The sequence below is a fragment of the Callospermophilus lateralis genome, chromosome 4 (assembly GCF_048772815.1).
Source record: "Callospermophilus lateralis isolate mCalLat2 chromosome 4, mCalLat2.hap1, whole genome shotgun sequence".
Lineage (NCBI taxonomy): Eukaryota > Metazoa > Chordata > Mammalia > Rodentia > Sciuridae > Callospermophilus > Callospermophilus lateralis.
Window position 1 is genome coordinate 132,509,731 of NC_135308.1, and position 15,060 is coordinate 132,524,790.

Sequence of the window (15,060 nt, forward strand, 5' to 3'; positions counted from 1 at the left end):
TAATTATTATTTCTGAAATTCTCCTAAATTTCACTTTAATCTATTATTCAAGGTCTCTGACAGGCTTATTTCTGCGGTTTTAAAAAGTGAATATTTTTCACTAAGCCCTATTCAGGAACAAATTTGTCTTTTCTACAATATAGAAACGAGTATCTCTCAGTTGACCTCCATCAAATGAAATCTGTTTATTGCAAATGTAGAAGTCAATTAGAGAAGTGGTATGTGTACACTTTGAGTGTATTGAGAATATTTTGAATATTCTGCCAAATTTGATTGTTGTGCCATCTGTTTAATCTTTACTCCAGCGTGCCTTTGATCATGTTACTATAGTATGTCTATACCATCTGATACATACACACACACCTCCCTGATACACCTATATATATGTAGAAATAATCAATTTGCATAGCAAAAAAAAAAAGGCCAGGAAAAATGAGTTTCTGCTTCTATCTTCCATGACATGAGTTCTTAAATATTATAAACGTAAATACCATTTTTTAACTCATCTCTGAAATTTTGACTCAATAACAACATGATTATTCCAGTGATTTATTTCAACTCCTTGGAATGATCAGTCATTTTATGACATCTCTTCAGACTTGTACCTGTACCACAGACATACACACATGAATGGACAGTCCAACTAGAAATCCTACTCTGTAATATGATTATGATTGAGAAAGTATGCACATGTTCCTCCTTTTTCCTCATGCTAAAAAGTAATGGATAAAATGTAGAGTGAATTATATTCTTTAAATCACAGGCAAAGAATTTGGTTCAAAGAAAAGGGCAAGAAGATTCTGTAGAATTTTAGTAGCAGCTGTCTGGATTGTTGTTTTGGACACATAGGTGATGCTTGTCTGTTGCAGATATTCTTTTTAAGTTTCTTAAATTCTGTTTTGATTCTTATTCAAAACTACATGCAGTTTAAATCATCAGCTACTTTTTGTATTTATATAGAAATTTTATTTAGTAGTTTTGCTTCAAATGATGCGCTCAATGCTTACTGCAAATCAAAATAAACAGTGTACTGATTGCATTTTACTAAAGTTATGAGTGCAACTTAGGTAGCCTGGGGTCTAGGTTTTCCATTTGGATCCTGCAAAAGATATTCCTGTGAAATGAAAAACGTCACCAGTCCCAGCTTTGAAATAGGATGATCTTGAGTGAAAAGTAATTTCAGAGGTCATATTCTTAATTTAGTAGATGCACTTTAGAGTCTGTTAGAAATAATCACCACCTTTGAAATCATTGTTACATTCAGTATTTGCTATCCCCCACCCCACAGCTATTGGCATTTTGATGGCCATAGAAATGAATAGTGCTCCACATGGTGGCAATCACACCCATCATAAAAGTTAAATGAACATTCTTGCAACACCCTCTGGGATGGGGCAGATGTAGGAAGGAAGGATTGAGTACACCAGATGCAATTGTGTCACTGACAAATTGAAGTGACTCCCTTAACACAGCATTGTGTCTTCCTTGTCACCTGTATCTGTTTTATTTATTCAAAGCTACTTTGAAAACACAAAATACTGTACTGGAACTGAGAATCAAAATGAATCATTTCTATTATCTGTCAGAATTTGCTGTACCATTGCTAGATTTCTTGTGTTGTTTTCCTTTCCTCTACCTACAATTTGGTAAATCTTTTTCCAAAGATGCTCTGTTCAAAATATGACTGTAATCAAAATATGACTACAAAACTATCATCTCTGAATTCAGACTCTTGCCTTGCTGATGAGTGTTTTGTTTTAGTACTTTGTGAAGATCCTTTGGTTGATGATATTAATAGTTCATTTTAATAGGGATTTTTTTTTTCCTCCACTTGGGTCTGGTTCCAGGGGTTAACAACATGGAAGTCATTATTGACAACTTGCTCTCCAAACTAATTGAAAATCAGACTCCTATATTTTAGGGCTTCTCTCCACACTTGGCTCTGCCCTCACCAGTCTGCTAAAAATGCTTTTAAAAAGTAAAAAATTGATTTTGATGCCACCTACCAATTTCAAAAGTTTCATGTACCATTCTCATTCTGGAAGTGTAAAACATTTTTGAAGCAGCCTCATAATACACCTTGTACTATGGCCTTATAATCATGAGAAAATAATCTTCCCTGCCCCCCACAGCTCAATCTTAATAGCTTCCCTGCAGACACACCTGATCCTACTTTGCAGTGGATGAATTGGTCTTCATGCACTGGACTGTAAACTCTTTGAAGACAGCGAATTCTTCATATGTGCAGACCTGTAGTGCTTACATCAATGCATGGATAACGGCTTTATCTGCATCTTCAATTTGAGGGGGCATAATTGAGATAATAAATGTACATAGCTTTTGGTAAATGTCAGGGCTCATTACAAGTTAGCCAAAGCTGCATACATAGTTAAAAAAAAAATGTGTCTTATCCATTCCTCATCTAGTGACTGGCAGAGGCCTTGACATATAGTACATGCTTAATATGTTTGTTAAATTACATTGAGATTGGTATAGAATTCCTACTCAGGTCAGTTCTTTTTGCTAAACCATATAAAATTGTCTCCTTTCAACAAGTTTTCATTGAGAGCTTCTTTCATATGCCAATGCCTGGCACTAGCAATATAAAGACAATTAAAATAAATTCAATAAATGTCTTACCCTCCAGCAAAGAAGACAGAGACTTGTAGTAAGTAGCTATAATTCGTTGTGGTAAATGTTGCAATTAATGTATGCAGCCAGTTCCACGGGAATCTAGACAAGTAAACTATGAATAGAGATTGTTAGACTCTTTTTTTTTTTTCTTTTTTTATGAGCAGAGTTTGTCAAAGACAGAATGGAAGAAGGACTATGTCAGAGCAGCAGTCTGTGTTAAGGAATGAACACTCACAAAAACCAAAGTTTCACATGTCTCAGGGAGAATGTACACGGAGGCACTATTCTAGATGCCAGGTTGTAAAGCATCTCTTAATTCTGGGCCAAAGATTCTGAATCTTTGACAGGCATAAGTTGAAATCTTTGAAACATCATCTGTGAATAAGAAAGGCCAACATTTAAAATGAGAGACATTGGTGTAAGGAAGAAACTGAAGTAGAGAGGATCATAGGGGCCAGTAGAGATTCAGAATGGGGTGGGATGCTCAACATACACGGTGCCAGTAGAAATAGGGAATGGTCAGAAAGTTGAAATATGAAGCATATTGTTCATCTTCAGTTATTTTCCAGTTGTCCCTGAAAAGGGAACTAAAAAGGAAGCCAAAGAGCAGCCTAGCTGGAGAAAGAGGGGCTAGAAAGAAAATGTTCTTGATGCTGGCTCACTAAGGGGCTACCATTGTTCGCCCATAAATAGCAGTTCTGGATTTTACATAGGCACTGTGTGACATTCATGGGAATCCTGCTGCCCCTCTCTGAAGCCCACCCTGTGGCTGCTCAGATTTCTGACATTACCTTCTCTCCCCACTGAAAATGAACCTGTATCGAGGACTTTCCATTTTGTTTGTAACAGACTTTTTTCTCTTAGAAACAGTGGTTGTTTGGTTCTCTGAGTCTTGGAAAACACCAGCAGGCAGTCCTTCTTAGGGCCTGTCTGGAGGGGGCTCTGTGTTCCTGTCTTTCAAATATCACCATGTGGGTGAAAACCCTTACCAAACTTATTCTGTCCAAATGTTAAAAAACAGATGGGTCATTGAGAAGAAAATATGTGAAGCAATAAACTTTTGAAAATGGTATTAATTTTCATGGTAATCGGAGAAAATAAATTAAGCACAGAACCACATACTTTGTCAAAACTTTCAACTCGGGAAAACTAAAAAAGTTACGTAATATCATGTGTTATTAACCTACTTTGTCCTATTGTCCCAGATATGGAACACCTATGAAAACTACTTAAATTGAGTGACAGATAAACCACGTATGGTAACTTTGAAATAATATGTTTTTAGACATCTATTCTTTTGAGAAGAGTAAAGGGTAAATGATAAAAATGTCTGGGAAAAAGTAGTTTATGAGAATACATATTAAGTGTATATATAAATAAATATATATATACAATATATATATTGTCTAGATTATGATTTCCAACCTATTTTAATGCAACTATGTCAATTTTTTTTTGCAATACTGAATTGAAAACTTGGTACTTATTAGGTTAAGGACATTAGAAAAAAGGTACCCCATGTAATTTGTATCCTCTGAAAGGTTATTTGGTAAGATTTAGTGACATCAAGGATGCCCTGTCATCCAGCAGATCCTCTCCCAGCAGCTTTGCCATAACTGTGTGTAGAGATATGCACAAGAATGCTGTTGGCAGCCCTCTCAAAGAGTCTGTAAATAGGCAGTCCTTCAATGAAATTCATGCAAAAGAAATAACCTTACATCTGTCGAGATGAATACATCTGAAAAACAAAGTGATGAGCAAAAAGTGCAAGTTTCAGCTGCATGCGTAGCAGAATGGTGTTCTGTGATAGATGATGACAAGTTTATAAAATCTAAACTTACAAAATAATATTTGCGGGGCTGGGGTTATGGCTCAGCGGTAGAGTGCTCGCCTTGCAAGGCCCTGGGTTCGATCCTCAGCACCACATATAAATAAATAAAGTTATAAAAAAATAAATTAAAAATAAGTCTTAACATTAAAATAATAATAGTAATAATAATAATAATAATAATAATAATAATAATAATAATATTTGCATTTAGCAACCCAGTCAATAAATGGGCTAAGGAACTGAACAGACACTTCTCAGAAGAAGGTATACAAGCAATCAGCAAATATATGAAAAAGTGTTCAACATCTTTAGTAATTAAAGAAATGCAAATCAAAACTACTCTAAGATTTCATGTCACTCCAGTCAGGATGGCAGTTATCAAGAATATAGGCAAGATTAAGTGTTGGAGAGGATTGGGGGCGGGGGAAATACACTCATACATTGCTGGTGGGACTGCAAATTGGTGCAACCAATTTGGAAAGCAATGTGGAGATTCCTCAGAAAACTTGGAATGGAACTGTCATTTGACCCAGCTATCCCACTCCTCTGTCTATACTCAAAGGACTTAAAATCAGCATGCTATAGTGACATAGCCACACCAATGTTTATGACAGCTGAATTCACTCACAATAGCTAAACTGTGGAGTCAACCTACATGCCCTTCAGTGGATGAATGGATAAAAAAAAATATGGCATATACACACAATGGAATTTTACTCAGCAATAAAAGAGAATAAAATCATGGCATTTGCAGATAAATGGATGGCATTGGATAAGATAATACTATGTGAAGTTAGCCAATCTCCCTCAAAAAATGCCGAATGTTTTCTCTGATATAAGGAGGCTGACTCATAATGGGGTAGGGAGGGGGAGCATGGGAGGAATAAATGAATTCTAGATAGGCCAGAGGGATGGGAGGAAAAAGGAGGGTGCAGGGGATTAGCAAGGAAGGTGGAATGTGATAGACATCATTATCCAAAGTACATGTATGAAGACACGAATTTGTGTCAACATACTTTATATACAATCAGAGATATGAAAAATTGTTCTGTATATGTGTAATAAGAATTGTAATGCATTACGCTGTCATTTATTTTTTAAAAAATCAATAAAAAAGAAACTGTGGTACTATACACAATGGAATATTACTCAGTTTTAAAAGATAATAAAATGATGGCATTTGCAGGTAAATAGATGGAGTTGGAGAATATTATGCTAAGTGATACATCCCAAAAAACTAAAGGCTGAATGTTTTCTCTGATTAGTAGTTGCTGATCGATGATGGGGGGTGGGCATGGGAAGAATGGAGGAACTTTGGATTGGGCAAAGGGGAGGGTGGGGAGGAGTTATAGGGGTAGGAAAGATGGTGGAATGAGATGTACTCTAGGTACATGTATGATTGCACAAATGGTGCTTTTCTATATCGTGTACGACCAGAGAATTGAAATATTATGCTCCATTTGTGTATGATGAATTGAAATGCATTCCGATGTCATGTATAAGTAGAACAAATAATAATAATAATAATAATGAAATAAATGTGTAAAACATGGACTGGAATGATGAATACCTGCTTTAGGATTGAGGTCTTCTTTGGGAGGTATTTGGGCCGTCAGTTGTATTTATGAGGTTTCATTTGGTGAGTATACGTTTGTTATAGTCTCTGAAATTTTCAAATTTTCAAAATTTCAACTTTATTTTTCATTTACTCTATAACTTACCATTCTGTTTAGCTGTGAATTCATTCTTTTCTGTCAAAATAATTTTATTTAAATTAACAAAGAAAAGATGATTGGATCTTAAACCAAGGTGGAAGCAAGAGGCAAGGTATAATTAGAAAAAGAAACATTAAAAACATATTTTGATATGAAGTTACCACTACTTAACAATTAGATATAAGTATATATTAGTTTGTGGGAGGGAGAGGCAAAAATCAAGGATCATTTATTCAGAATTCTAGCTGTATTAGGCCATTAAGCATGTCAATAGAACAAGAGGAGTGATATTGGAGAGTAAGGTATCTAAGGAGAATAAGGTATCTATTATTGTCTCTGTGTTTTCCATAAGCCTAACTGGTTGTCTTAAAAACTTTAATAATTATTTATTAATTATCTGCCATGTACAAAGCCCAAATAAACATAGGAGATTCTTTACATTTATGCATAAATGCTCTTTTCCATTAATTTGTTTCTTAAGATGTTTATACCATTAATTTTTAAATATCATAGTACAGTCACTGCTTCAGTAAATTCAATTGGATGGCAATTTCAACTGAATCCAGTTGAATGGCAGCATGCAGCCTTCATTAAGTTATCTAGTAACTATTTTTAAAATGTGTGAGAATCCAATAAATACTTCAGTGTGTGCAAATTCATCTGTTTGAAAATTATATCCCAAAGGAAAATTGAAGGTGGTTATCTTGAACATTCCCCAAATATGTAGAATGTTAATTGAGTTATGACTCGATGAGGATGGCTTCAGTTATTCTTTCTTAGAAGTTGTTTAGTTTATTTTTATTATTTATTTATTTATTTTGGTGGTGCTGGGGATTGAACCCAGGGCCTTGTGCATGCAAGGCAAGCACTCTACCAACTGAGCTATATCCCCAGCCCAGAAGTTGTTTAGTTTATACAAGAGTAAATCTACAGCTCCAAAGATAATTTCAGCAACACAGTTAGATCATTTGAATAAGATAAACTGGACAAAATGTAGCTAAAATTAGTAATATTGATCAGTTATCTCTGTTTTCATCTTTTCCATAGTTTCTTTTGCCTGTTGATCATCCTTCATAAAAGGGAAGTAGCCATAGAGACTAATGGGGTACAGAGATCCCAACTATTACCTGGTTATAATATCTCAACCATTCTTCCTCCTTCCTTTCTCTGGGACCCTCCCAAAGTCTTCTTTTCACAGTTCTACACTTTTGTCCCATTTCCAATAGAAACAAAAAAATCCTACCACTAATTCCGCATATGGTACCACTAGTCTTCCTCCATGGATTTTTTTGCAAGCCTACATGATAGGCTAAGACCAAAAAAAAAAAAAAAAAGATGTGTTCCACCCTGAGTGTTCGGAGTACCCTGTGAGCTCAGTTGGCTTCATTGGGAGTTTCACGAGCCTTGGACCAGAATCAGACTTCCACAGTCTTGTCTTTGCTCTACTTTACCCCAATAGATATCTCTTGTTTTAATTTTGCTTATTTTCTCCAACATTGGAGAAATAAGCCAAAGACCAAAGTAAAATAGCAGTCGGAATATTCAGTTAGAATCCCCTAGAGACTTGGAAAAGACGTCATTTGCAGCCTCGGTATGGCTGCCAGTCATCCCATTTGATGTGAAGCATCTGTTGTCTTCAAGGAATCAAGAAAGGTCTGGTTCCCCTTTCTAGTCTGTGAAGTGGGTGGTGGCGTCATTTGTTATAGAGAGCTAGAAGCCTTGTGTTACTGGGCTGCAAGCTGCTGCCTGCCTTGGTTAACAGGCTGAGAATTTCATCAGCTGTCTTCAATAAAAGACAATGTGTGTGAAGGAAGACATCAGCTATTGTGGTTGTGTTTCTCTTCCCCATCCATTGACTCACAGCCAGCAAATAACAATGACACCAATCAGCTGGCCACCTGAAATTCTTACATTCAATTACACAGTAACGTCTGACTATTTAGAAATCCCTGGCAAAGTCTTATTTCCATATCTTCTTCTTCTAATAACATTTAATCCTTTATAGCTTCATTAATAAAATTTTAATTGAACATTTACTGACTTAAATAATTGCATAACTAAGAGAAAAAGTCTACTTTTTGAGGGGATAGATATTAAATCTAACATACTTTGTTCTATATGCTACAACCTCATACAGAAAATTTTATCACAAAAGTCATAAAATGATAGCATTATTGATCTAGAAGTGACCCATACAACAGTACTTCTTCAATTTTAATGAGGATACAAAGCACCTGGGGATATTGTTCAAATTCACATTCTGATTCAGTAAGTGGAGCCTGAGATTCTGCATCTCTGTTAAAACAAAAACAAAACAAAACAAAGCAAAAACAGGAAGGAAGGAAGGAAGGAAGGAAGGAGGGAGGGAGGGAGGGAAAAGGAAAAGAACCCAAGCAATGCCATTGATATTTTCTAAACACTGGTTTGCATGGCTATTCTAAAAGGCCAGAAGGCATTTGGACCAGTGGGTATCCATTAGCCACCTTGGCCATCTCTGGAGGGGAGACGTGACAGACTTAAAAAATAAAGTCTCTGTCTTTAAAGGGATAAAACAACATCCAATTTTATTCTGAAACTTTTAAATAAACATTGAGGTTGCTTATGTTGAAATAACTGTTGACATGGTGATGATACTCATGTCACATTTTAATAGAATTGTTTATAGATTTAATCGATTTCCATTCACTCAAATAAGAATGCATAATGATGTTTTAAGCATTTCTATTAAAAGAGAAAATAAAATATAAAAATAGTTTATACTGAAATGTATAACTGCTTGAAGATATTGGATGATCTTGAATGTGCACATTTTTAGTCTACATGTGTCTTTACTCCTCAGGGAAAACAGTATTGTGAGCTTCTGTGAGATCTGTTATCTCACCCTAACAGTATAATACCAATTTGTGATTATTTTTGTTTAATAAGTAACATGCTAAGGTAGATAATGCAAAATTAAAGTTATTACAGAAATGCCATAATAATTAGCTTTCAGAATTCATTTAATCAGGACAGCTTTAACTTCCTAATTGTGTTTTCTTAGATTACTATTGAAATACTAAAATTTTATTCCTTATTTGAGATCAGGAAGGTAACTCCCAAGGACAAAAGAACCTCATGCTATAATTTAGAAACAGCAGTGAAGTTTATTGATGTGGCTGGGTTGATGGTATTTCACTACCTATTTTAACTTCCATCTCCTTTCTGGCTTAACCTAAGGAAGTCTAGGAAGCCGGGAAGGGTAAAGCCAGTTTAAAAATCATCAGCTTCTAGATTCAGTATGGATCAGGCACATTCGCAGGACTGTCTGTGTTCTGATGATCTCTCCAGCAACCCCATGAAGCAAGTCCTGTTGTCATCCTCTTTGTAGAAGAAACTGAGGTCTCAGTCCCTCACCCAGCTTGTTCAGGTGCATACTTGTCTGTGGTAGAGCTGGGATTGAAACTAGGCCATCCAACTCCATAACCTCTAGGTTTTTTCTAATCATTTACATTGCATTTATAGGTGCAGATACTATTAAGTACAGACTTGTTGGTCACAACGTGATTCAAGAAATAATGATTATCCCACAAGGCCATCTGTTTTCTCTCAACCCCATCACTGGGCCTCTTCTATTTCTGGTTAGTGAGGAATGGTGTCCAGCAGTGGTTCTCTCTCCCTATTTCCTCTCTTCCCACTAGATAGCAGGAAGTCTGAACATTTTATCTATTTAGAATCTCTAGTAATTCAGACTGTGGATACATTTCACCATCAGTTTAGAAGCAGTTTATTGATAGTTGTGCCAAGGACTGTGAGGGGACATAATTTAGAAATGTCTAGGCATCAAGGAACTCGAGAAAAGAATGCTGGTGTGATAACAGTTCTGTTAGGAAGATGGAGTAGGTGGTGTTATTTTCAGTTTCCAATGTGGAGCTTTTCACTGCACATGTAATTTAGAGCTCTGTTTATTTGGACTGGTGTTTAAAATTAGAAGCTGACCATCTGTATTTTTCTTGATAAGTATGGAGTCATCCTGACCAAAAGGTTTTTGAAGGTCAGGAATAGCTTATATGTGCAACATTGTTTTTGGAAAAGAAAAAAGAATGTAGCAAGTCTGAAAATAATGCTCAGTGTTTGAGAACTTAAGAGCATTTTGATATGCATGCAGAGACATATAGCCATTGAAATCAAAATTATAAAGGCTATACAGTAACAGGAAAAGTACAAGGCAGCATAATGCAGAGCCTCAAGTAAAATAAGCCTTGGAAAGTGACCTTGACATTTGTAGAGTGTCTGCTTTGTACCTGCATTCTGCTATATGGATTTATTATTTTTTCCCTATCTTTCTAACAGCATGCAAAAAAGTTGATGTTATTTCAGTATTTCACATATGAATGAATTAGGGTATAGATTTATTAGGGGACTTCGCCACGGTCACAGTGATTGGGCAATAACTCAAAATCCAGATCTCTTAAAATCTAAATGGAATCATGTTTTTCCCCAGGAATTTTTTTTTCTGAGCTTTTCCGCCTTCTTCCCATCATTGTTTTGGTTCAGAAATGTTTTTACAGTAAAGAGTGGAGTGAAATAAATTCAGCCAAAATGTGAAAATACTAAATTGTAAAGATGACTGGGAATTATTTTAGGCTTTTTACAGAGTTGAAGGACAATTAATAGTTGACACTATCTGTAAAATGAAAGCATAATCATAGCATAAACATTGTCTTATTTTATCTGATAGTTGAAATATGCATTGATGTGATTGCCAAAATGTTAGCTGTTCCTGTTAGCCAGAATGTTTTAGGGACAAGACAAGAACAGACTTTATTTTAAGATAACAAGCAAAATGTTTTTCCTTTGGTTAGTACTTTCTTTGTTAACTGATGTCTCAGACATTAGGATGAGAGGTTTGAGGATGGAAACCTTTATATGAAACTAGCGCTACATACTTCCTCATCCTTTAAAAATATGTTTTAAAAGCTTTTTAAAACTTTTCACATGATAGTTTTCTATTGCAACTATCATATATTACTGAAAATTCTACAAGAAGTGCTTAACTACTCTTTTAACAAGTAATATGAAACCTTTCTTATAAAGGTTATATTTTTCCATAACCATATTTTATCTATTTTGAAATTGTGTTCTTCACCATATTTATAGTAAACATTCACCACTAGAAATTTACTAGCTTTAAAAATAAGGATTTGGTAAAATACTTAGGTTAGGTTTGGAAAGAACTTTAGTGGGTGCATTTGAATTTTTTTCAGGGTTTTACTCTGAAAACATATCAATAAAAATTTTATAGTTTAAGTTTTTGCATAAAGAGCCTGGAATATTGCTAAAAAGAGACAGAAGTGGGTAAAGATTTTTCACTGAATTTTTTATTTCTTGTTTGTGAATCTCAAAGAAATTTTATTCTTTCTATAGCTTGAAGTTATATCACTATAACCTTTGTTTTCACAAAATATACTCTGAATAGGTCAGTAGGCCTTTGTTACCTATCCTTTTTTATTAAAGAAAAAATACTATTTCCTAGCTGCCTGTCCTCCTTAAAGTATAAAGTACAAGGCAACTGTTTAAAATCTTTTTTTTTTCTTCCTAGTTATCTTTGTCAGTTTGTAAAATTTGCTTGCATCGTATGCTTCTAGAGATGAGGGAATCATTTGCATAAGTGGATGAAGATTTTTGTCTTCCATGAAGGACAGCTTGAAATGGACACATAATCCTTTTATGCCCTTTCTGTTGTTGCAGTATCCGGCTGCTCTGATGAACCTGGGAGCCATTCTGCACCTTAATGGCAGACTCCAGAAGGCTGAGGCCAACTACTTACGGGCTCTGCAGCTCAAACCTGATGATGTCATCACACAGTCCAATCTTCGAAAATTATGGAACATCATGGAAAAACAAGGTTTAAAGACTTCCAAGACCTGACACAGGAAGACAGAAGCTCATCCTCTTCCATTTTTTAAAAGCTGGCTCCATTAACAGACCAAACTTCTCAGAAGTGTTATGCTAAGATCTCGTTTGTTGCACTTCAAGACCCAAGTAAAGGTCATTGAGGTCACTGCCACTTCTGGGAGAATTCACTTTGCTATTGGCACAGCCTTTAACACCAAAAAGGGGAACATTGGAAGCCTCCTTGAGAATGTAATTGTTGCCCATAGACTGTAAACCAGAGCACTTAACACAGGATCTTTTGACATTCTTAAAGGGGAGGGGGTACTTCGGTTATAGTTTTTTTTTTTTTTTTTCATTTTTGAAAGCTAATTTTGAAATTATATGGTTCCTTAAACACTGTGAGAGGAAGTCAGAGTGTCCATTCAGCCACAATACACTATTAAGATTGTTAATAGGGAGTAATTAACATAGTGAGCCTCTGGTTGTCCTAATGCTGCTGTCTTCCATCTTTGGGACAGCCTGCTTATTGGTTTCTGAAGCTTAGAAAACTTTTTGTTCTGTTTAATGTTGTATCAGGACCTGTCAGAATCTGCAGTTGTTTCTCAACTAGTGCACAAGATGACTTGGATGTTGACTCTTTTGAACATCATTTGCTTTTCATGTTCTGAAGGATATGGAAAATAGAGGTAGTCTTTGGAGAGGGGCTAGAGAAGCCTTATATCTGTCAGGCAGGCATTTTTGTTTCAATGTTGTCAATGTTTTCTCCAAAACTGTCCAGTAGAATTCATTGTATTAATTTCTTTTGATATTTCTTTTTAAAATGGCTGTTCTTGGCTAACATGCGTGGTTGCATAAGGATGAGAGAAAGGGAAGCTTATAAGTGTTCTAGTTCCAATAACTAATAGATAGCAGTTAGACAAAAGGGAAGGTATGTGTGCTTCCCAGATTTTGTTGTTAAAAGATCAAGTCTACACAAAGGAGTGTATGATGGTGGTTTCCCAGTTTTTAATTTTGTATTTTGCAAAAAATTGTATGAAATGATAACCAATTTCTAATAGATACCTAAACAGCAGTGCAGATCAATTTTCAAAGGATTATTTTTAATCTTATTTGTTCTTCCTGAAAGGTATCAAAAATGAATTGTTTTAAACTGCAATAGAATATAGCATTAACCTGTATATGGACAGGTCTTCTGCCACGTGATTTTCTCAGTTGAAAACTATTTTTCACTAGCAAATTGGGTATTTTATTTTATTACCTGTTATTAACCACTTCACTGATCATTTCACAAATGAAAGACTATAAATGAAGCAGAGAAAAACATTTATTGAACAGTTTTTCACTTGCAATCAAACTTTGCTACTAAAAATTAATTTCATAAAACACCAGTCTGTTATCAACTTTTTATAGAGAAATTAGCTATACGATGCCCTACATATTTATTTATTTATTATTATACAGTAGCAGAATAACAAAACAAAAAAAAAACTTGATTCATTAAGCCAGTTCTTTGCAACTGAAAATTAGCTTTTTCTCCTTCCCTTTCACACTCCCTGTATATAAGATCAAATTTCCATTAAAGGGAAGCTGGACATGCAAATACATCATATTATGTTTTCTCCATATTTTATGTATTTTGCTATGTATCTGAATACAGTGGCATAAAGAATTTAAAGTAGTGTTGCTATGGCACTAGTGTTTTGTGAGGAGGGCAAATGTAGTAAGAGAGATTTTTTTAATGGCATTAATAAGAAGGCCCTCCTGTAATGTGTGTATTATTTTGTAAACATTTCATTGAAGGGCCAAAGTTAAGTTATAACTAAATCACTGTTTTTCCAGAATGATATTTAACATTTAACAACCACAAACCCATGGTCAAACTGAAGTAGTGGGTTGAAGTGTATGTTTCATCTTAGTGCATTGGCAATTGCAAAAAAAAAAAAAAGAAGAAGAAGAAGAAAAAGGAATTTAATATAAGGCTATAAAGATAAATTCAATGTCTAACATTTTAATTTATTTAAATAGTTATTGACTTATGACAACTTCTTAGTCTTAACATTTTATGTCTCTTTATTGTTATTGTTTTCTTCCTTTCCAACACTTGTTTCTTAATAGGTTCACTGAATGCACAGTAGAGGCACTTCATGTGACTCAGTTCCCAGTAGCATTAATAATTGGGCTGTGTCATAAAATGCATGGATTTTTAATAACTACATGTCCCTGACACTTTTCACTACAGGGCTGTACTTAGTAACTGACCAACTCGGGCTTGGGGGGAGGTCTGGGGGGGTGTCAGAACATGATCAAAAATGTCTCCGCTCAGGGATTTATGGTGGATTATTGCAGACAGTGCTAAAAATATAGAGCACAAGACAAGTTTACTAAATTAAAATTTTATTTTTTGAGAAGCTGTTATTTGTATAAATTATCAAGATTTGTAGGCTTTCCTTTTGTAGAAATAATTGTTTTATGTGCCAGAGAATTTCAATTTTGTTTTCAACAATAAAGCATTGATAACAAATACATTGTGTAAGCCTTTTTAAAAGAATCTTCTACATCAACAGCACTTAAACTCTTGAGATTTTTCAAGGACCTAGGAAAAAGGCTAAGTAAGTAGAGGTCGAGCATCAGAGGTACATGATTTGAATGTATAATTGATAATGATAATTAATTTCTAGTAATTATAATAAAAATAAAATTTTCCAGTATCACCAATTTTACCTGTTAGGATATTACAATAACAAAGTTTTATTTTCTTTGGTTATTGAACCATTGGGAAAAGGTTCTTAGAAATATTATTAAGTGCAGCATAATTGCTGGTTACTGCCTCAATCAGTTTTTGGTAAAATTGTCCATATTTATAAGACCTTGGTACTCTATTCTTGGATGAAAAAAGAACTCTGTTCTGCTGAGAAATGTCAGTGAAGCACATTTAGGAGTCAGTAATAAAGAAACCTGGGGTCCCAGAGAAGGTGAAAAGTGACAGGGAGTTCCAGTTTGGTTAAA

The 15,060-nt window shown here is 34.9% G+C and overlaps 1 protein-coding gene and 1 non-coding gene across 2 annotated transcripts in view; one reads left to right on the plus strand and one right to left on the minus strand.

Moving 5' to 3' along the window:
- Tmtc2 (transmembrane O-mannosyltransferase targeting cadherins 2) overlaps positions 1–14,527 on the plus strand; it is a 375,266-nt gene extending 360,739 nt beyond the window's left edge. The window contains exon 12 of the mRNA XM_076854913.1: positions 11,908–14,527. Coding sequence (XP_076711028.1) covers positions 11,908–12,087 — 180 coding nt within the window. The 3' untranslated portion in view covers positions 12,088–14,527. The remainder of the gene's footprint in view (positions 1–11,907) is intronic.
- Positions 7,000–7,072, minus strand: Trnaa-ugc (transfer RNA alanine (anticodon UGC)). Its single transcript has one exon. It is a non-coding gene; the product is annotated as a tRNA-Ala (tRNA).
- Positions 14,528–15,060: the final 533 nt, after the last annotated feature.